General features: G+C 42.2%; 1 protein-coding gene across 12 annotated transcripts in view; it reads left to right on the forward strand.

Annotated features, from left to right (window-relative positions):
* The window catches only part of LIMS1 (LIM zinc finger domain containing 1), a 388,121-nt gene extending 367,237 nt beyond the window's left edge, over positions 1 to 20,884 (forward strand). For 6 of the 12 annotated variants that reach the window (XM_085622632.1, XM_085622634.1, XM_085622633.1 and 3 more), the window contains exons 7-10: positions 737 to 829; positions 1,176 to 1,224; positions 13,903 to 13,978; positions 17,963 to 20,884. In XM_085622632.1, the coding sequence (XP_085478758.1) occupies positions 737 to 829; positions 1,176 to 1,224; positions 13,903 to 13,978; positions 17,963 to 18,077 (333 nt within the window). In that variant the 3' untranslated portion in view covers positions 18,078 to 20,884. Of the gene's footprint in view, positions 1 to 736; positions 830 to 1,175; positions 1,225 to 13,902; positions 13,979 to 14,678; positions 14,874 to 17,962 lie in introns of those variants that run through there. The other 6 variants (XM_085622629.1, XM_085622631.1, XM_085622630.1 and 3 more) reach the window with 2 other exon arrangements.
* Positions 20,885 to 24,213: the final 3,329 nt, after the last annotated feature.

The following is a 24,213-nucleotide window of genomic DNA, read 5'->3' on the forward strand; positions in this document are numbered from 1 at the left end:
TAACTATATAATGCCATGGCGTACTATAAGTTGGCTCTTTTTGCTTACCTGCATAACGAAAGCAGTTTGCTGGTTGAGTTGTTTGCAATTCCTTGGTTCTAAGCTAATGATTGCGCTTCAGTATGTGGTTGTTAGCTGGGCTCTGTTGCCCGGATGCAGGTGGTTCAGTTATCTTGGAAATAGCCAAGTTTTCAACTGTCTTGGGAAGTGTATATGTTCCTTGGTGCTTCTAATGCTAGCTGGTAGTGAGTTTCAGAGCTTGGCAGCTTGTACTAAGAAATCAGTGCCTTATACAGATTTCTTATGCTAAGGTGCTATAATAATAATTGGTGCACATGTGTGCATGCTGGGATTCATGCTGTTGCAGCATATGCTTGTTTCTTCATCCATTCCACTTAATTGTGTCTTTATATTGCCCATTGTATCAGTGGTGGTGTAAAAAAACAAACAGGTGTTGGTTTTTTTCTTATGTTGATTAGTTGTAGATCTCTTTCTGCCACTCTAAGTCACTTGGACGGGCTGAGGAGGGGAGAAAGAGAACAAGGGAGATGAAAACGGGGGTTGAGGAGAGATGAAGAAGCCTAGTAGATCGAGTGGCCTTACAAAAAGCACTAGTACAAGTTGCCACTTGAAGAACAAACACGTTTGTTTTAAAAGTCCTGGTGCCTGTTTTACATGCATAAACTGGTGCCACTTCTTCTTGTGAACTTATTTTGACTAAATATTGTCTCCACAGCACTTTGTCTGCGCCAAATGTGAAAAGCCGTTCCTGGGACACCGCCATTATGAACGGAAGGGGCTGGCTTACTGCGAAACCCACTACAATCAGGTAACGTGTGACACATCAGTTCCCATTCACACTCTTTTTAAATCCGCTAATGGTGTTCTAAGATAAGTGAAGTCCAACCTTGCTCTATGAGACCCAGTGCTTTGCTTAATTTTTGAGATAGCTGATGACCATATAAATTATTGCCATATCTTAATGGCCTGTATAGTGCGACTTATGTTGTTCGGCCCTCTTGGGTCGTCGCTGAGAGAAGACACTCATGGTTGAAGACATATTGTACTTTGAAAAGTATTAAAGAATCCAGCTTAGTTTAATTAATAGGGAAGATAAACTAGAACTAAAAAATGTGCACCCTTATTCAAACTCTTTATTTTTACCTTCTCTGCAGCTGTTTGGTGATGTTTGCTTCCACTGTAACCGCGTGATTGAAGGAGATGGTAAGCAACAACTTGGTTACTCAGTTATTTTGACACTTTCCCAGCAACCTCTCACATAACAACTACCAACATAATATAACCACTGGCTACTTGTGCCTGGCTGCCATTTGTAAGGCTCATCCTTTGTGATGTTTTGCTTATTTGCTATCCTTGGGATTTTGTTTGCCCCCAAAGAGCACAGCAAAAAAGGACAAAATATCAAACAAAGCAAAAAAGCATACTCCGTCATTCCCATCCCAATACACTGAGTAAAAAAAATGATGAAACATTTGCTATGAAAATATACACACCACTACCCCATTGTCAACGAACGGTGAATAAAAAGTCATGGATATGCACATTTCATCTGGGCAAATCCACTGCCCAGGAGGCACTTAGGGTTTTAAACGAACTTTCAGAATATTATCATAATATAAAAACAAGGTCACTTTGCAGATGCCTTTGGTAGCCATAACCGATTCTCTAGATTATATTCTCCAATGTCACATGCATTTTGTAATTTTTTGAAAGATGCTGTTTGTTGTATTTGACATACATTCCTAGCAATACCCTCTTTTAAAATAAAGGATATGCCAACAAGAATCTCCGAGAAATCTTTCCTGAAATAGTGTCAAAATGAGATGCTTAACTTTCTTCCCTCTATGTATTTTCTGTCTCCTCTCCCTTCTAAAAGGGAGTAACACTAGGTCTTTACTAGTTTATAGAATCTACCAGAGTAAGTAATTACCGCTTGATAAAGGCAATGTAGGGCATCAATACATGTTTGGCAATGAATTCTATAAACAAAGAAAAGTAATCTCCACATACCCTCGAAAAGTAAAAATCTATTGATTTCTTCAGATGACTATTATTCTTGTCGATACCATTATTTAAGCACTACTGATTATCACATTCGCATTCATCCTTTGTGTTGGCTAAATTTGTGACTTATCTGCTGTGCTAGGAATGTTCATGGATTTCTTTTCTCGAATGTTCTTTCACTCTATATTTGTTGTTTAAATATAAGAAAAATAATGTTTGTAACTTCCCCTGAAGATTCACAAACTACATATTAGCTGTGCCGGGATGTCAACAACAAGAAAAAAAAAACATTTCCTAACTTAGTAGGCATTTTACCCTAAATGTTACAAAACACAAAGAACTCACAGCAAAGTAAGATTATGAATATTGCCTCTATCCTAGAATCCTAAATATGTCATGCATCCTGAATTAATTTTGGGAGACAGTTGAAAGAATCCCCTGAGTGCTTGTCCCATCAGGAAAACAATCTGTATTAGACAAGCCTCAGCTAGTTGTTCCAGATCCACCAAAATCTCTTGTCATGGATGTTCTGTGAATCATTTATCTCAGACTTTCTGGATAATTGCATTTCAGAAAAAGAGAAGAAATATGATTTGCCACCTAGGATTGTTGACCATCATTATTTGAATAATAAATAAACTGCAGCTGTTTATTATTCCCATTATCTCAGTGAGCGGGCATATGACCCAAAAACACACAGTTTCATACAAATTTAGACTGAAGACCGCTTCTGGATTACAAAGCCAATGACTACACATCAAAACCTTTGTTATCTTGCACCCAGTCACATTAACTTTTCCCGGAAGGTCATGAAAGGAGTCCAGGTTATCCACAGTTTTTTAGGTCTCGGCTAGCGAAGGCTGCGCTTGCGCAGTCTCGCTCGCGAGATTTAATGACTTGGAGAAGAGGGGCTTGAACCCGCCCCTCTTCTCTCCTCTTCTCCATTGGCTGGCCTCTTAAATGCTGGCCAGCCATTGTCTCGCAAAACAAGCCCCGTCCTTTTCGGATTCGGGGGCGTGTTTTTTCGTTACTTTTCGCTGGGCGTGTTTTTCTCTCCTCCAGCCAATGGCAAGAGGAGAGAAAAAGAAAAACACGCCCCCGAATCCGAAACCGCCGCTGCCTTTCTCCGAGGCATTTTTGCTTCATCTCGGAGAAAGGCGGTGGTGTCCAGCATCAGGTTCGTGCAGCTCGCAGCTTCCTCCTTGTTACAAGGAGCTTCACAGAAGTGCGGGGGGCAGATGTTGCTGCAGTGCATCATTAGCGGGGGATTAACTTGGAGAAAATTGCTACGTTTTTGGCAGGCGGCTCGCATTGCGATGTTTTCACTTCATAGCCCACAATTAGGTAGCGCCCTAAACGACAGGACGTTCAATGCCGCTTCTGGGGGCCGTAGGATTATTATACCGCATAATTCCTCGTTCACCATAAATTGCGCTGATTGCAGAGCAGGGCGGCGTTCCCTCCAGTGGCGTAAATGTGAGGTGTGGTTTCGCCTTTTTAAATAGCTCTGTCATTAAAAGAGTCTGGCCTCCAGGCACCCGGCTCACAGAATCAGTGCACAAGAGACAAGCACCGTCGGAAAGATGTATTATTTAGTTGGCACCCGCTCTGGAAGGCAGAGAGGGGCATCGAATAGGAAGGAAGAATGCGGGCGGTGAGCGTTGTTTGTCTGTGGTGGGGTCTTGAGCATGGCCACCATAAGACAGAGCACCACTGGGGGTGACACGGGCACGGGAGAGCCTTTGGTGTAACTCGCTGACTAGCCTGGCCCATCACTCACTGATGGATGCGACCTCCTCCTGCTGTCTACCTTCATTTAGGAATAAGACCACAGTAACCAGGTCAAGACAATTTACCGGCCACCTTCCAGAGTCCTCAGATCATGGTGCTGTGGTGGGTGGTGTGAGGTCCCCTGGAGGCGCCCAGCAGCACAAGCATCACATCCCTACCCACCATTACCTGTGACCGCCCATAAAGCACAGGTGAGCAGGCATGGTCCAAGCCTGTAGGCCTGACTGGCAGGAATCGCAGTAGTCGAAGGAGTCAGTCAGCTGCCTCAGATCAAGGCTTTTGAGTAAGGCGGAAGAGGCTTGAGCTGAGCAGAGGGCCGACCTACAATACTGCCAGCACTCAGAGGGTGCCCAGTTACAGACGCGTCACGTTTGGCAAACTTTCCACTGCGCCCATCGCGTGCACGCAGACGCAGAGCCAGCGTTATCTGTTTTAGTTGCGCCGCTCACGGAGCCGTGACCGTAACCGTTTGTGTACATTCACCTTCACAGAAGGATGTGAGCGGTCGGGCCACCTCGCCTGACTGTGCGACGCTTTTTAGGTGTGGGAGGCTCTGTGTGTGTGTGGGAGGCTCTGTGTGTGTGTGGGAGGCTCTGTGTGTGTGTGGGAGGCTCTGTGTGTGTGTGGGAGGCTCTGTGTGTGTGTGGGAGGCTCTGTGTGTGTGTGGGAGGCTCTGTGTGTGTGTGGGAGGCTCTGTGTGTGTGTGGGAGGCTCTACATGTGTGTGGGGGAGGCTCGCCGTGTGTGTGGGTGGCTCTGCGTGTGTGGCTCTATGCCTGGTGGCTCTGTCTGTGTGTGGGTAACTCTGTGTGTGTGTGTGTGTGTGTGTGTGTGTGTGTGTGTGTGTGTGTGTGTGTGTGTCTGTGGATGGCTCTATTTGTGTGTGGTTTGCTCTATGTGAGTGGCTCTGTATGTGTGGGTGGCTTTGTGTGTGGGTGCAAATGCAATAGGTCTCGCATTGGAGAGTGATTAAGCTATTGACATTGTAAATAATGCAGTTTCTTTAAATGTTTTAAAAACATAAACAAGAATAATGTCGAGCAATGCCAACAGCTCTAACTTTAACAATGCCGAGACCATTGCATTGTAAATGCTTGTTTTAGGGAGGCCATGGGTAATGTACTTCAAGTATTCAGACAGATAAACCACTGTGAGCCTGGGGGAGGTGAGCCTCTATCACACTGCTTCCACCAAGGCTCTCCAGAAAGTACTTGTAAGAGGAATGGGAAATGCATGCCCCCACAATTTAGCAGAAAGCATCATCAGGCTACTAACCTACTAGTACAGTAGATTTAGAGGCATGAGAAAAAATAGGTGAATGCAGGAAGGGTTGTGATGAGGTAGCATAAATGGCCAACTTTGCTACCTGCCTGACTCCGGGGAAAACAGAAAGAACTGAATCTTTCCACATGGCAGTTGCCAGTTATGACATTGCGGCGTGTTGTGACCTGATAGTGGCATCCATGGCCAGGACCATCAAGATCATTTCCTAATAGTGGCGTGTAATCAATTGAATTTAATACAGATTTCTAAAGTGCAACAGTGGCCTCGCTGAGGTATCCCAGTGCTAGATGCAGGTGGACATATACAATTGGTAGATAGTTCATACTAATGTGCATTATTTTAAGCTTGCGACAAAAGTGAAGGTGATTGACATTGTCCTCCGAGGTGAAAAATTCCATATTTTTGCAGTTTGGTCGGAAAAAGGGTCTATCATCTATTCTAAACTTGTGGGTTCTAGATAGGATTAGAAAATGTACTTATAGAGACCTCTGTAGCTTGTGGTGCTTATTGAAACTTCAGACAAGAACCTGCAACGACTATATGATAGACGCAGAGGATTAAAAAAATAGTCTTCTTGCGAATTTGAAGCCAGTGTAATGTGCTTCAATTCGCTTATATCTGTTCACTTTTGGGAAGACCCAAGATAGGTCATTGACTAATGGAATACTTCGTAACAACCAAGTAAGTGGCATTGCCATAGTCAAGACAAGCAGAAATTAAAGCCTGGACTATGGTCCTGCAGCACTGCAAAAGGGACAGAAAGAAGCAGTTCTGGAGAATATTTATGGTCCGTAACCAGTTGAGGAGCTAAACTTCGGAAAGCCCACCAAATCCACTGCTGATTCCATAGCCAACATAGGCAAGGAGAGTGACCCCTAACGCTGCCATGTTATGTTCACTGGTACATCCTCCCTCTTTCTCGGCTGTAATGACATACTGCTCCTCCCTACATTCCTTATTCTGGCTTCTCACATTGATTGTGGCTAAGGGCCCGCTCGCACTTGGAAAGGGAAACTACCACACATGGCACCTGGAGAGTTTAAACACAGTGCCATCCACACTGGTAGCTATGGGCAAGTGGATAAGTGCAAATGGGCAAGATAGAGAAATTGAGAAGACTAGAATTAATTAGGCTCCTTTTGTTTGGGGAAACAGCCACACTTGGAGTTTGTCTTCAACAGCCATTCATGGTGTTTGTAGGAGGACACTCAAATAGTACACCCAGGTAAGGGCAAACCAGCTGCATTGGAAGCCTGGCAGAGGGGAGGTTATAGCTTTTGTAAGGCCTGGGGTAGAAATATGAGAAACATAAAGGCACATTGAATGCCTGCAAGAGAACCAGCTACAGTTGGGAATCTGCTAATATTTAAGGATAGAAGCTTGGCACATGAATATTTGGAGGGAGTTCATTATAAATGGGGTTTAAGGGGGACTTAAAATGCTGGGGGGATCGAAAACAATCATCCAGACGAGAAATTAATAGCAAAGACCCAACCACGTGGAATTCTGGGTAAGATGACAGCAACTTAAAAGACATGGTGCAGGTAGCCACTCATAGCAAGAGGTTGATAATGTGGGTGGAGGATGACAGTAGGGTCGTTTGGTAAACCTAGACAGAGGTAACTGATCTGTTAAGGAGTCTGAAGAGGGGAAGCCAACAGCCAAAGGCAGGTGGCATAAGGGCAGTCTGAAATAGTAGGGCCAGCCACTCAGGATGTTTGATAGATTGTGTACTAACAAAACAGGCAGCTGGGAGGAGATTGTGTAAAACCAGGCTCCTGGGTGGAACCAGTTGCACCTATCCTGGTAAAGGAAGCCTGCAAAGAACTTGGGTGAAAGTCAAGCACACAAGTAAGGAACCAGCCACATGGGTTTCTGGGAGTGGGGATCAACTGTAAGGTTAAGTCCTGGAGTGAGTGTGAGGAAGGTAAAGAAATTGTCATTATTTCAGAGGCATATTCTTCAGATATCTTTATTCTCGGATGAAATACATAGGCATTTGTTTGATAAGAAGGTATTACCGATCATGGGTGAAAAAGCTGGGTTGAAATGCGTTTGCAGCATGTGCTATAAATGACATGTTGTACATTCTTTTTGCCATATAGTTTCAGGTTTGTAATATTAAGGATGGTTGTTTTTCATCAAAGCTCTGCTATCAGTTTTCAGTGTGATGCAAAATTAACTAATTATCACATCTTTGAAGGCCATAGTGCACCTAGGCAGGGATTATATTGTATTTCACCATTGGCCTGTTTTCAAGTTGCCAGTAGAAGACTGCACACCAAGGAATATTTCCACAGCAGAGGATTCCTCACCACAAGAGATGACAATCTCAGAAATTCTCTGCATCACCGTATCATCAAAGGGCAAGAAAGCAGGTTATTTGAGAATGACTCCTTTAGAGATAAGTCGAGCAAAATACTTCTTTTACATTTTGGCTCTGTTGTAATGCCTAATTTCTATTGGGAGACCGTCGCAGAGTTTGCTACTTAGGGTTATCTGAAGGTAGCAAAGAGAGACATTGTTAGGAGCGTGAAGCTTTTCACTGTAACACGACCATTCACCAGTGGTGTAATAGACGGTGGACGAACTACACTGTAATGGAAAACCAGGAATGCTTTAGAAGAACAGTATAAGGACTCCTAAAATGGGGAAGTCATGGGGGTCATTAAACCATCTAGCATCAATGATTGCGCATTGCAGAGTGGGGACAAAAATGACTGAGACTCCTGAGAGCATTACTTTCCAAAATCCCCTCACAAGCTCATACCACCGAAGACAAATGCTTCACCTAAGGAGGCAGGAAACGCTCCACTTGGTTGAACAAGGACAACGAGGACCATTCTTGAGAAGTTCGACCTCAACAAGTCTTGACTCCAAGAAAAGGGATGTCCTCAAACAGTGAACACCATCCCTGAGAAATATCCACTCCAAAAAGATGATTAAGATTGAGACAATTCACCCTCACAAGCACACTTCACGTGCTAAAAAATACTTGGACCCTGAAAGAAAGACTCAGGCCTCGAAGACACCAAGCCTGAGAAAATGTGATACTAAACAAGAACAATGTCAAACACAAGCAGATACACATACTGTAGATCCTTAGCTAGATATTAGACAGCTCTAGATGTGCATTGATCCAAGCACAGGACACAATAAGGCTGACGTTTAAGGATCCCATCCCTCCAGAGCTCATAGTCCTTGTCATACCGAAGGGTATACCCACCTGATGGCGAAAACTCTTACTACGCAGTAGTTCAGGGAGCACCATACACCATCAACTCTTGATGCTGGTTAAAGAAGAGGAAAACTTCCTTTTAGTGATTTTGTCCCTTAAGGAAAAAACACACCTTTTTCTTTCCATGCTGAACATTGTGCTTAGAAAGACTCAAAGTTAAAGACCCAGTTGACACCAGAGTTGCCACCACTAATGTAAGCTTGATATCAATTCCCTTTGTTTTACTGAGCAGTTAAAACTCAGTGGTCTGACTTGGAAGAGCTATTTAAAAATCTACCCACAGCACAACTCAAGTGAGCACAGGTGATTGTGCAGGACGACCAGACAAGTTTCAGTGTAAGTATGCACTGTGCATTAGATGCAGCAGACATTGCTTGTAGGCAAGAAAGACTAGCATCCCGCATCTCATAGTCTTGCCTTTTGAGAGGAACATCTAATTATGCCCAAAGTAGACAAAACTCCAGGGAAAAAAACAATGACACTGATGATAAAAATATCATGGGGCAGTTCATCAGCAGTGCCCTTTCTGCCACAGAGTCAAGACTCGGAAACAAGTTCAAGCCGTAAGCAACCTTTCCAAAGACACCAGTCATAACACAGTTCCGCAGTAGCAGTTCAGTTCACCTCAGCAGTTCAATAGGGGTATTTTTTGTGGCAGGGCATACTCACGAGGCAGAGGCTCCCAGGGAAGACGGAAATGGACAAACAATCAGTGACTCGGCAATTGTTCTCTTTGATCACTCAATTCAATTAAATTTCACTCTTTATTCGATCTAGTTAAAAATGATCATAAGAGCACAAATAAATACATCATCATAAAATTGTACAAAATGTTGTTCTTAAAACCACAAATATTTCAGCGATGATTCTAGAATAAAGACATTAATGCATCAAAATCATTAAGATCATTTTGTGTGCTAAGTCTGTGTGGTTATATTATTATTTAGTAATCTCACTGGTCTACGTGCCATCCCCATCCTCTTCCTCATGCAGGCCCATAAGAATGACGCTACCGAATAGCAAACCAAAGGGTCAGATCATGATATAAAAAAATATAGTGCCACCCGGCACTGCTTAAAATTCCCTTTCTTCAAAATTGGTTTAAGGTGGTCGTTCCTTTCATTCTTATATAGCCTGCAGAATAAAACTAGGTGCAATTCAGTTTGGAGTGATAAGTTATCACATGGGCACACACTTAAATCCGAGTGATTATATGTTTTTTCCGGATAACCTAGCATGAGATGGATCGTGTTAGTGCGAAACGTCAGTAATGTATATCTGTGTTGTAACCTATTTACATTCACTAGATAAGAGAACCCCCCCTCTATTAATGGTGGATTAAAGTGGTATGTACGGACAGAGTGTTTCTCTTTATAGTGTTCGTTATGCTTGTACTCAGACATCAGCAAGAACATATTGGTAACCTTTTGTTTAGAGACCTTCTTGCAAGCCAGTTGATCTTTAAAAAGTTTGGGGAGACCAATCTCCTTTAATACTGACTCCACATAGCTAAGCCACCTAGACCTCTTCCACTTATCCATGGTTAAGCAACTCCTTATTATTGATTGAGTGAGTGGCACTGTATCTCTCCGCCAAATTGAATGCCAGAGAAGGAGTGGGGCTAGTTGTATATAGTCTGAGATATAGGGCAAGCCCAATTCCGTGTGTAGGATGCAGTTTGTAAAGGAGGGAGGGAGACCGACTCCAGAATTAAAAAATTTATTCTCAGTAGTTTGCAGTGATGTTGGCGCTACCACGCCCCAGACCCCGGCATCGGCACAATAAGTCGCTGCTGCTTTTACTCTAGCCTGATAAATATTTTTTGTAATAGGGGTTTGACACCCAGTTTTCTAGCGAAGGATTTTACGGTTTGATCACTCAACAGCTTTCGAGGAAGACTGATTTTTATTACACAACCAATGGAGGCAGGCACTCTTTATGAAATAGGTTATAGCCAATATCCAGGAGGGGAGCTACATGGCATTTCACACAATCCCAATAAACCGTCTCCAGAGTGGCACAAAACAAAGTTCATCTATCATTCTTCTTAGAAGAAGCAGCTACCCTCCCACAGAAAGGGATGATAGAAATAGTACCATCTGCAGAAAGGGGACACGAAGGAAACTGTGTACTTTCTCATTCATACATGTTTGAACACTACAAACAATTGTAGATTTAAGGCTCTTCAGTTTCTATGAGTGTGTTGAGAGTGGGACGTTTTTTGAGAGCTGCAGTTTGAAGAGCCTGGTGACAGTTTGTTGGGATGGAGAAAAGGTACCCTGCATGGCCCTGGAGACCATGCTCCTCTTCCTCAAGTTCAAAGATTTTTTACCTCCGTTACAGCACCTGTAGTCTTCTTGTGAACACACCAACCATATGTGTGCCCCAGAGACCTTTCCTGTGACCTAAATTGAAACCCAAAGCAGGGCATCTTGGTCTTGAGAGTCACACCAGGTGTGCCATCCTTGCCACGTTTCATTTCTGTCAGATAGATCTCCAGGCTGTAGAGGACTGACAGTGGTGGTAGCAATGGAATGATAGTGGTAAAGCATGCCTTTTTACCTGTCTTTCCCAGAAAAAATCACTTACTGACATTTCTCACTGTTCTAAATTTGTCTGTCAGTACCCGCAATCTGGTCTTTCACACGTCTATGAGGGACATGAATGGTGTGTTGTGTGTTTCTGATGTGTATAGAGGATGTCTGTGGAGCGTATGTGCCAAATGTACATAGAGGACCTGGCCTGGCAATTCTGGCAGGACTGTTCCCATTGGAGCAAGTTCAAGACTGATTTGCATGTGGCTCGTTCCAAACTCAGGTGGCATGGTGTGCAAAACATCACAAACTGGGATGCAGCCCGAGTGACTGCCAGTGGCAGATATTCAAACATTCTATCCATCACCTTTCTGTATACTTTAGATTGACAGAAAGCACCAGCGCGGTAAAAAAAATCTGCACTGCAACCTGTGCTGTTCCTGCAAGGAAACCCTGAGGGAGTAATCACCAGTGCAGTCCCAAATTAAGTTGCCCTCTCCAAAGATGCAAAGTGATCCAGAACCCACTGGTTAGAACCAAAGAAACTGTTTAGGATTGTTTGCAGTAAGGGGGCCATTGGGTGGGATTCCACAGTAGCAGCCTAGGCTGCATCCCAATTGTTTGCAAAAAGAATTGTGGCCTTTAAAAATGGTGTCTATGTTAAAGTAGAGTTGAAACTTTTGGGTTGATATTATTGTGAGGTTCATTATTAGAGTTTCAAAAATGTATAATTTAAAATGTTGTTTTATCTATTTTTGTTTGTGGTTTTTTCCAGTTAGCAGTGGAAGTCCTTCAACCCCTCGTCCCCTGCAGCTCCCCTTTTAGTTGCGTGCTCCCACTCTGACCCACATTTAATTCTCTATCTTGGTTAGGCAGGTACCCCAACTCAGCCCCCTAACCCTGCTCCTTTTATGTAAGAGGTCACACTCATCTTGTGGGCGTGCCGCAGGGCTCTGCTCTCAGTCCCACTCTGTTCAATGTTTATCTGACACCCCTAGCAATCCTTATTGAGTCTCTTGGCGCAAAAGTAATCTCATATGTAAATGACACGCAGCTTCTGTTTGCTTGTGAGAAGGGCAAGGACTTAGATGGGAAGCTGATCTCACGATGTCTCATTAAGGTGTTTCACTTGCTGGATCTGCACCATTTGAGATGCAACCCGGATAAAACAGAGACTGTGACCTTTGGAGATGTCCCCCACAATTTCGTGCAAACCTGCTGGCCGAGCAACTTGCCGCACCCGTGTTCCACAGAAAACTGCGTAAAGAAGTTAGGGATCAAAATAGATAAATCCCTTTCCTTCCAACATCAGAATCAAGCCCTAGCCTGGTCCGGCTTCAGCGTGCTTCGCATGCTGGAAAAAGTTCTACCCCTTCTATCAGAGTCTGCTGGTAGAAAGGTAGTGCAGGCCCTGATTACGTCGAGACTCAACTATCAGAACGCTTGGTACATCGGCCTCCCAGACTATCTCCTTAAGAGTCTGCAGGTGGTGCAGAACTTGGCGAAAAGACTGTTACTTAGACTCCCACCTAGGTCCCACATGACCCTCTATCTGAGGTCCCTTCATTGGCTCCCAGTCAAAAAGAGGGTGGTCTTTAAGGCCATGGTCCTTATGCATACATAAGGCCCTGCATGCGATGGGCATGTCCTATCTCAGCAAGAGAATCAGCGCATTCATACTTGCACGCACGCACCCTTCGCTCTTTCTCAGCATACCTGGCAAGGGTGCCCTGCATCAGTCGCCTCAGAATAGGTGGGAGATTTTTTCCTAACAGGCACCTCTCTTTCGGAATAGTCTCCCATTAGACCTTCGGTTAATGCACAAACTGGATATGTGGAAGAGGAAACGAAAAACCTTCCTCTTTAACAGCTAACCTAGTTGCCTGTTGGTTCCCCCACTGCCTAGCGCCGGGACACTCTGCTGAGTAGCTGGGCCCTCTACAAAACAATATGACACAACATAACATCTTTCACAAGGGGAAACCACGCCCCCTTGTCCTCGCCTTCTCGTCCTTCGCTACACCTACCATGGCATTCACCCATTTTCTTCTTTCGTAGGTGGACCTGCCTGCCATCCCTCGCTGACATTCAAACCCACCTAGAACATCCATTACATGTGTTTTACTCCCTGCTCCCAAAGCAATCACTATTAACTTGTGAGAGACACTCAGACCCTTTTCTAGTGCTAGCTGCTCAGCTTGTATTCAGCACTGCTCTCATGACATCCGCAAGACATCAGGGCTGCAAGTCCTGCAGTAAGCTTTTATGTAAGATACCTCCCGTCCTCCAAGTATGTCGCTGCTTCCATCTCTACAATGTATTATTAATATTAGCATTGTAGCGCACAATATTTTTCTATAGTTATGTACCCAGAATTTTTTTACTTTTACTTTTAATTTTAAGTGCACAACTTTTTGCCAGTAAACTCTGAGTGTTACAACAATACCCAGGATGGGTTTTGCTTTCTGATATGTTATGTACAGTATTGCGTTGAGTGAATTAGTAAAGTACAAACTCTTTTTTAAAGACTAAGCACTGGTTGGACATTGAATTATTAACTTATATGGAAGGATTAGTTTAGTTCTGGGTTTTTACTCCCTCACCACATCCTTGAGTAAGACGTGGACTGCTCGACTTCAATACACTGGGTGGGGTCAGTTACAAAGGAGGGAAATTTGTAGCTCAATTTTCGGCTTAATTTTAAGGTTATGCCTGAGGATATCAGTTGTAAAAGGCTCGGATTGTCCCATTCTGATGCCAGTAACTATTGATTGCCTGGGAAGTCCTGCAAAAGATCCTACCCTGTCCTGCAAAAGATCCTACCCTGTCCTATTTGCTTCAGTAGCAAGAGAGTTGTTCTAAAAGCTGGTTCAGACAAACTGGAATGTAAAAGTATCGACCGTCGAATGCCTCTGTTTCCCCCCCTTCACAGGTATTTCTCCCCTTGCGGCAATCCTTTAAGATTTATATTCATTATTGTCGCTGTACAAAATAAAATATGATTTCATGTAAGTTCTTTTTTTTCTCTTAGTTGTGTCTGCATTGAACAAGGCTTGGTGTGTGAACTGTTTTGCCTGCTCCACTTGCAACACTAAGCTAACACTCAAGTAAGTATGCTCTTGTTCAACTGTGTTCTTTTTCAATACAACTGTTTTCTGTCCCCCTTAGCTATCTTGCCTATGTGTACACTTGACCAGTGACTACCCTTACAGTGTTAGATCCCTTAAAAGTCAGAAGTAAAGCACTTAGGTAGAACATATAGTTGAGGGTTTAACATTCTAAATTTGTTGGTTCATAGATGAAGGTTTTCGAGGGCCCTTTCTTGAGAGCTGTTATAATTTTGTTTGTTTTGCTGTTACTTTAAAATGCCAATTCCCACTGAAAGGCCACGTCACCATGTTTCAGTTGGTAGCATACACAACAGTTACCACACCTTGCATTGTACTCTCGTGACTAAATTAGACTTGATCAAGGAGCTGCCTTAAGAGGCTCAGCGACGGAAAAACACGTCGGCAGGTGTTTGTCGATGTAGGTCAAACCTGACCCTATAGCGGTTGCTGAAGAAAGCAGTGCTCAGAGGCTTCATGGAAGGTTAATATGCATTAAGCAGTTTCCAGGATCTTAGTCGATCATTGTAAGATCATAACTCTGCAATGAGGGATTTCCATGTTTCGCTAGAACATGATCATGAGTATTGCTGTAGGTTACCATAACAAGGAAGTGTTTCTTCTCTGTCCATAACTGCTGTTTCTGTGACTCTATAACTCTTTGCTATTCTTTCCCCTGTCTCTCCTATCCGGTCTAAAGGGATAAATTTGTTGAGATTGACCTAAAACCTGTCTGCAAACATTGTTATGAGAACATGCCTGAAGAGTTTAAGCGCCGGCTTGCCAAACGTGAGCGTGAAGCGAAGGATAAGGACAAGCAGAAAAAGAAAAAGCCACTCTGTTTGTAAACTTTTCTTCCTCTTTTGGTCACCATTTCTCACATCTTCACCTTTGGTTAGTTGTTTCAGGACCTGCATTTGTTTTTCGTGCATGTGTCATAACAGTCAGAGGTTGAAAAGTGCATCCGTTTTAAGTGTGCAGTGTTTGCATATTAAATTAGAAATTACACTTTTGCTAACACAAGTAGGCCATGCATATAAACTTTCAGAAAGAAGTCATTTGTACAATCCGCAATGGCCAATATTTGTTTTATAATTAATGAATTTAGGATTTGTTTAAAATTTTAACCTACGGCCCAAACACCACATGATATTGGCGTTGTGGAAATGTCAGTTTTGCGACATATAGAAGCTGCACATTTAGACAATTGTTTCCTTAACAATAGAGTTTTGTTTTTTTAAACCCATTCATTTTCCTACAAAAACACATTTACCTTTGATGCGATATCTCCGTCTAACAGAGGGGATCTTAATTTTGACTTTCAACCACTGATGACTTTTCATCGCCTGACACATTCTTTTTCTTTTCCATTAACATTTCTTACTTTGTTATTCTTGTTGATAATCTTAACCTCTACCTGTTATAAAGGCGATTGTAGTTCAATAACCCCATCAAATACTTACACGTGTCAGGTATTCTTGGCATGAAAGCATGGTTTTCAAAAAAACTATGGAACGCTCAAATTCACATGGAACATATAAGTGTTTGCCATGTTTTAGTTTGTCGTTGCGTGCAATGGTTGGGTATTCACTTCAGTTATTTCTATGCTGTAGTTTAGAATACTCTGATCCAGCCCTTATGGCGTTGTACTCTTTAAATAAACAGTTCGAAACCCCCTTATACACCGTGAAAAAGTAGAAACCATCCTTCCATGTGTATTCCATACTGCTGTTGGTTGGAGAACTGTGTGGTGGTTTATACAACCGTTAATAATCGCAAAAAGAACTATTGATGGACAGAATGCAGAACAATGTTGTCATACATTCACCCCAGTACAGAGATCTGGCCCTAAATCCATCGTTTTTTTGCTCACCATGCCATTCCAGTTTGGACCCATGTCTGAACTGGGGTGGCGGAGTGAGCTAAAGAATGATGATGGATTAAACCCAGATCAGTTGACTGGGGATGAGTGCTTGCATTGTTCAACACTCCGTCCATCATCCTCTTTGGTTTTGCTGTGTTCGCCCTAAGTTGGCAGGGCATGCCCAGACGTGGGTCCCTTGCTCACTTTGCCACAGGATTCAAGATAGCCTGGCTGAGGAGGGTTATGAACCCGAAACCGGTCCCAGGATGCTTGTTTCCGTTCCAGGGAAGACATGGCTTGGCAGTTCGGGCTGGACTGTTCCCATGAGGCACAGGGTCAGACTGATTTGCATATGGCCATGTCTGAACTGGGGTGGCGGAGTGAGCTAAAGAATGAGGATGGATTAAACCCAGATCAGTTGACTGGGGGTGAGTGCTTGCATTGTTCAACACTCCGTTCATCATCCCCTTTGGTTTTGCTTCAACCGTTAATAATCTACATAACCTTACTCCTGGATTTTCATTTAGTAATATAAAAAAGAAGTATAACACAAGTTCTACTTTAATCTGCAAAGTTCTTCACATACTAGTAAGTAGGAGTAACGTCATCAAAAGATAGAATTAACTCTGTTAGGCTGTTGAAGTATCCCTCCTGTTGCAGTCTTCTCTACCAATGCCCCCTACAATTTGACAGATGTGCGTTAAAGAGTATTTTAGATCATATTATATTTTTTGTTCTCATCCTGGCTGTGTTTTTGACCATCAAAGTCGCACATAAATTACTGTGCAGAGGGGGTGGGTAAAACAACCTTGTTTGGGTAAATTCTCGGGTCAGCGTTGCTTTCCAGAAGATGTGATAGCAAAGACTGCCTACGTTTTTGCTGCCGAATTCATCAACATGATGATTATAACCATAGCTGGGAGGATGATCTGTCTCATCAAAGCATCAGGTGTTTCTTACTGCTCTCCAAATTAGTTAGCGCATAGATCTGGTGCCTAGAGGGCTGCACTCAATGTGGCTGTGGTGGAAATAGCAAGCTGTGAAATGACTAATGATGTACTTCAACGGATATATACAAAACCTGTAGTAGAGGTCTCTAAAAGTTGAAACTAGGTCTTCTGCCAACCTGCATGTCATCAGATTAGCCGTAGTACCTCCTTGCTTTGTGTTTGTAAAGGGCCAAAATTCTTTGTAGTCTCCCACTATGATGTTCTGTTTAACAAGCAGTGCCCACTTGCAACAGACAGCTACTTTTACCAATTTGAATCAGATTAGTATTTCAGCTTTACTCAACCTACTCGTTAGTTGAACCCAGTTCTACTTAAGCTTGAAGACAGCCTAAGCTCGCCGCCCTATTTAATGTTGCCAAGATCGGCTCAATCGCAATAGGTTATTGGGGTCTAGGCACCCACACCTTAGAATCCAATGAAAGTCTAAATGTGACTGCACACGTGAGCCAACACTTCTTTAAAACAGATTTTTGCAAATGAGAAGACAAATCTTACACAGTACTCAAGAACAGAACTAAAACTGGGGAGCACAGAGGATAAAACATTCTACAATTTCAGCATTGCACTTAGCTCTGGACAAATATTAGCGGAGCGTAATGGTGCTTTTTGGGACTTGCCTTCCTGATGGCCTGCTGGTTCATTTGATAATGAAGTGGATGCACACTGCCGTCCATTGTTATGGTTCAGGCTAGATTGGCGACACCACCAGTCTCTCTTCACGATGTTGCATGTTTTTGGCATTTTGCAGCTGCCAAAAACATGCTATGGCTCTACACAGATCTTTTCTTATGATAAGGCACCTGAGTGGTCAGCTGTACATTTATTTATAATGTTGAGATGGGTAGGGCTGTTTCAAGGAAGTCTCACCTATTTTGAGTGAGTGAGAGAGGCCATTTCTCCAAACTGACTGTGTCTGAGTTGCACCGGGTCTTCAACTGTTTAAGTCTTGATGGTAAACCCATTGCCTGTAACTTCCCTCTGCATGCTCCCATTTCCCTGGCCTTTTGAATGGCCTAACTGAGGGTGCTACTTGGACCTGTTTGTTGATGAACCTCAAAACAATACAGTAAGCCATAAGAACACTTTCAAATAAATCTTTCTTGCATTTAGGAACAAATTTGTGGAGTTTGACATGAAGCCAGTATGCAAGAAGTGTTACGAGAAGTTCCCGTTGGAGTTGAAGAAGCGACTCAAGAAGCTGTCCGACACATTGGGGAGGAAATAAATAGCGCATCTGCTCTCGTCTCTATGCTGGAAGAGTGTTGTTTGATTGAAGCGCGAACAACGCTACAGACCCTATTCCAAATGGTGCTCTATGTGGTGAAGTGGTAGCCTCCACTTACGGTCCGAACAGAAAACTTATTTCTGTGACATTCTTTCATTGCAGCTTCGATTTGCGACACTTTGAAAACCTGTTTCCTTTCGTACTTCCCCAGAAACCTGAGCATTTATATTTTTACTTTGTCATCAATTATCCTATCAGCAGCAACATTTATATAACTGATTTAAGTAAACAGTATCTCACTTCGTCTTTTCAAATTATGCCTATAGTGCTTGGAAGTATAATATACTTAGTATGTAGGAAAAGGCGGCACACATAGTAAAATGTAATTTCGAATTGTATGTAATTAACATGTTTGTCCTCGTATAGAGGGAGAATTCTTATACCCTTGTACAAATAACGCAGATCCTAGTGCCTTGCAGTGTATCAAAAGGAAGAAAATGTGATGTAATATCACATCAAGCTTAATATCATAAAAAGGACATGCTTATACATATTACATCCTTACATAGCATTTATTGAGCGTTCAGTATTATGGTGGGTGTCGGTGAATCCTGGCTTCATGCATATGCTTTATATATTGTTTGCTCGTTTGGTTTGAATTTGTACTCTCATTTGTTTTGTTTATGTAGAATGTCACAGTGGCTGCATTATATTCCAGGTTATGTATGTATGTATTTTAACACATGTATGATAATTATCACTTCAAGTCCATGTTGTTTTGTATTAGGTATATGAAAACCTGATTTTATGATAGTCCCAAAGGAGATCTGTGAATGATTTACTGCAGTGTTAAAAAAAAAAAGAACATGTTTTGGATACTTGTCTCCTGGTGAATAAATTCATTCCATCTTGTCAGACAGTTCAGTGTCAGGGTGCTTCGATGCCCTAGAAATAGTAAGTAACTTTTACCTGTAGCGACAATATTTGTCTCTGAACATCCTTCATGCCAAGTGAATTTTATTTGACGGAAAATTATGGCAGGAGAACAGTAAGCATACCTGCCTCTTGTAACATATTCTGTTTATCGCAACCTCAGTGGGGCTGGAGCGATTTTCATTGTGGAGTCATGATTTTGAACACAAAGTGTATTGCAGAAATTACAGCAGTCTGTTATTGAGAAGGACCAGTAGCTATAATGTTTTATGAGCAATACAGAATTTAAAAAAAAAAACTTTTTCTAGCATCATCTTGTTAACTAGAAAATCACATCACGTGCCTCTTGGTCGTGGGTTTAATTTTTTTCTATCACTCAAACAAGTGTGTTCAAGCACTTAGATCGTATCCATTCATCAGCACCACAGGCTTTGTCATTCTGTGAATTAAGGCAGTTTTGACTGTTATTGGCTGTAAGCCTTGTATAAAAATAATGATTCCTTGGGTAATTAGCAATTTCTAAGGGCACCTTTTGGGTCAGACAATCATCTGTATTTACACATCCTTAAATTTCCAGTAACTTTGGTATTGGTAATTCCAAGTGTGGCACTACCACATAAGTATTCCCACCGCACTCTGAATGCCGCCCTCAATGGAAATATTACCTTTTGCTCCCCACACGTCAGTGTCCTTGAATAGATCTGGAAAAGTTGCTGAAAAAGATTTTATAATACCTCAGGGTGGTGGAATGCAGGAATTTTGAGATCAATGAATATATTGTAGAATTAGGTCCCATATATGTGCCTTTTATAAGAATTTAGTTAAACAGAAACCTTTATTACGGCTTTTCGAGATGTCCTACCATATGTGCTCCGAAATGGTACTCCTTGCTTTAAACAACTACAGTTTTTTGGTCTACACCATAGTGTATTGGTAGAGGTGAAGTTACTCCTCTTCTAAAATAATAAAACTATAATAGGCTAACTTAATAGTTCCTGAGGACTCTGAGGGTGAAGATAAAAACCTATTTCAGGCATCTTTTTGAAAAAACCCTATTTCTTTCCGAATGTTCCCCCACTTTCCATCTCTTTTCTGTTTATATGTATTAAGAAAAATATACATCAGATATTTTCCAATAAAATGTTTTTTGCTAGGATTTTTTTTTTTGTTTAGGATACTGAAATATAGTGTTCTCTTTTTGAAAAATTCAAGACGCTGGCATGAGACTTTAACAAACATAGATGTATTCTAAAAACTTTGTCTTGCGGTTGGCTCCTTGGCCTCTGAACCTGCTTTCTAATTAAAAGAAACAAAAAAACTGCTCAAATAAAAAAAAGTATTTATTCATTTGTGCGAAAAAAACATTTCGTAGTTATCTTAGAAACAGTGTAGAGCGTGCAGTCTTATTATGGGAGCACGTGAGGAAATGGGGCATGATGCATCTCTGTAACAATACACTTACATAAATGAATGCTGGAATGCCATTGCATGTGTACTTTTGTATGGCTTATGCTGCTCATATGCCTTTAGTGGGTGATGGTTTTTTGATTTACTTGTGAAGTGGTATAAATGCTATATTTGGGTACAGTGCAAATTTTGCAGTGTGCATCCTTTAAAAATTCACGTTATGCTTAATCCTGCCATCGAGGAGCCTTGATTAGAAATCTCATGTTTTTATTAAACATCTACAAATTGGAGCGGCATACATGGGTGTGTAGGTAATGACACTTTAACATTAACTTGAATAGCCCTCTGTAGTGCCACACAAATCAGCCATGTCTTAATTTTTAAGCACCACTGTCTGCCCTCTTTGAAAACAGGAGGAAGTGCACTGTGGGTTTCCAAAAAAATAAAATAAAAACGTTTGCATCGGATCTATTTTATTGATATTTGCCCATTTATGAAGTTGTAGTATGAAAATGTTTCATTTGACTAATTTAAATGTTCTGTTTGTATTTTGGCCATCAGGCTTGTTGAAAATGCCCTCTTTAAGTTCTGCTTGGGTTGTATCACTGGTTCCCATAGGCTGACTAATGTAATGTGTGAAGTTTTTGCTTTGAAACCACAATGACGCCACATAAAGCATTTGTAGGAGTTTCAACCTTGAAACTTTCATAAGTGGGGCAGCACCAGCCAGGAAATATATTTGGAGTTCTGTTACTGAAGCTTTTGACGTGGTGGTGGACAAATACTCAGCAGATGCTGGTGGCGAGGCATCTGCTGATGGAGATTCTGGAAAATGGGAGCCTTTTCCAATTTCCAAATGTATTGAAGAGGCAGATACTTCAGTGGAAAGATTTCTGCTTACTCTTTGTAATGTGCTCTTGGGTAGAACCAAGGTGGGGGGCACAGTCTTTGTCACACTGAAGGCATAAATAAAATATTTCAAAATTAAGTCGGGTAGATAACAGGCCTTTGACCTCTGCAGAGTCCATGACATTACATTGTCATTAATGCAGTTGCCTAAGCCTGGCATCTCTGAACCAACAGCATCAAATTAAAATGTAGTATCTTTGTCGTTAATGCATTCGTCAAAGTCGGACATCTCTGAACCAAAACACAGAAAACCAAAACTAGTTTGACAAACACTGGCTAAGGGTTCAAATTTAATGCCGACAGTAGTTTCATATACTTTAAAAAATGAGCAAGACCTAAAAAGACCTTTGGTTGTTAAATGTGTTAAACAGCTACCCTTCTGTCTGGCACATTTCTGTTAATAGGTTGAAATGCTTTGTTCAGAAGATAAAGACCAGATTCAGGATGGATATGGTGAAATGCACTAAAGAGAATAAACCTCATACAGCTAATATATGTTTCAGATGACCAAGCACACTGCAATCGGGTTATAAAGAGGAATGCACACAAATATAATACATAACAAGAAAACATGTTTTAATGAAAACTGCTTCTTGATATAGTTCTATAATGCCTATATAGTGTACTGCCACACTAGTGTCTTTAGGCAGTGGAATTGTAGAAGTTTGGACCATCCAAGAGGCTAAACAGAGATGAAATCTGAAAAGAAAAGGATACGAGTCTTGAACAGAGTAAATAATCCAATTAGACCGACGTCTTAAGGTTAATGTTGGAAGATGTCCAAGGTCTCTCTTCTATCTGATCCGGCAGAAAATCTTATATGATAATCAGTTGACAAGACTTTTCACTTATTGGAAAGGTACTGGTATGGACAACAGTTTGCTGGAGGATGTTTGAGGGTGTGCCGATTGATCCCTCAGGTAAGAGAAGAATTTGTCATGAAAACTTTCATATTACAAGCTCATGCATTTAATACTGTCCAGTCTTCAGCCAATACAGCTCCTGTCTGGCATCAGCAACATGGCCAAATTTGAGCCCTGGAACCATCCTCACCACAGCATCTTGAGCATCTTGGAGTTAATTGGCTAGTTCATTGGGCATCAGTAGGTATCAGGAGTTGGTATAATCTAGAAGAGAGTTAATCAAAAAAGTCAACCACTGAAGCAGGGATGTGCAAGGGTGGAATATGTCGTATTCATTTTACTGTGCCAGATGAAAAAAATATGTTCGAGGCATGTGTGGCTGTAGATACACATGCTTTGCATGCTCCTGCAGTCTTGTGTTGGGTCTGGATGGGTGCAAGTTGTTCTTTGCAAAAGTCTTTTGAGTCACGAAGTAAGGTGACTCCTCCTCTTGATAATAGTGCGCATGGCCATCGACTCCATTTTTAGATTGTTTTCTTTCCAACATTGGGTCAGATGTGTATTACAGCACTTACCGTGTTTGGGATCCTTTCAGTGCGTACTCCACTCTACCCTTGTCGCTGCCTTTAGGTCTTGCCAATTTGGGCTACCCGACACTCATTCGACTCCACAATGATACTCTGCTGATGGAACGGACTCCATTTCGATCCTGCCCCGGTGCTGTTCCAAGTATCTGTGGACTGATTTTCACGAAATCTGCAATCTATGCTTATCCCCCGAGCACAAAGAAGATTGTAAGGCCTGTCTGTCATTTCGATCTAAAAAGACCCTGCGGGACCACCGGGCACGAAGCAGAGACCTGATACTGACACACGCCTGATATCTTAGGTCAACAAAATATCAAACCAGAAGAGGAAGATCTCGAAGCTTCAGCTGCTGAAGATGAAAGGACCTTTTCGGTTCAAGATTCCGACTCCGACTTGGAGATCAATTTGAGTCATATGATCTTGCGTCAGGTTACGGTGTCATGAGTACTCAAATCCCTCACCTGCCCACACCAAAACCTTCAGTTCCTACAAAACAGAAGGCTTCCAGGCCACCTTTGCCATCTGGCCATGGTAGGCACTGAGAATCCGCTTCAGCTGCCTGACCTCCGGCTCGGCACCAAAAGTACATACAAAGCCTCCCAGCTCTGAGCCAAGATCACATCTCTACGGCTCTCTCTGTTCTGGCTCTGAAACTGAAATCCAGTTTGGTTAGGCAAAACAGAAATCAGCTCCTGCTACACTCCTAGAGCTAATTTTAGAGACCATGCAGGAAATACTTGATCCCAAACAACAACAGATCCACATACACCCAGAGACTGGCTGCATTATCACAAAGATTGCATCAGTGCCTTCTTCTTGCAAAACGTTTTCCAGCAGGACATTGATCTCCTAACACCTATGAAGAAGAAGAAAAATGACATGGCTACCATTCCTCTGTACCCTGTTTCTCCATCTCCTATACCACCGCCTCCATCACCTGTTCCTCCTCTACCTCACTCGCCACATAATCCTTTAAACATTGCACTTCTGAGATCTCTACACAAAGACTCAGATGCATCTGTAGGAGAATATGACAGTTAAGGAGCACAACCACCAGACCCCTAGCAGGATTATGACATTTACCCTCCAGGGGATACAGATCCAGACCTATATCCTGCCAAAACCTCACCTCCTGACAATGCTTCATCAGATCAGAAGCTTATAGCTAGGGCAGCAGCATACCATGAGATTACACTACACAAGGAATCCATGGAAAAAGATTTATTTATTTGAGACATTATGCACCACACATAGGACCTCTCAATCTCTTCCTATGTAAAATGCATGATGTGCTATGCAGATGGTATTATTAAAGACACTGTATGTGTTCGCATCATTACCCCTAGGGTAGATTAAAAAAATAAGGCTGCACCATCTGACCCAATTTTTATTTGAGGCCAGCTTCCACCAGACTTCCTAGTGGTATCAAATGCCCAT

This window comes from Triturus cristatus, chromosome 8 (genome assembly GCF_964204655.1).
Source record: "Triturus cristatus chromosome 8, aTriCri1.1, whole genome shotgun sequence".
Classification (NCBI taxonomy): domain Eukaryota; kingdom Metazoa; phylum Chordata; class Amphibia; order Caudata; family Salamandridae; genus Triturus; species Triturus cristatus.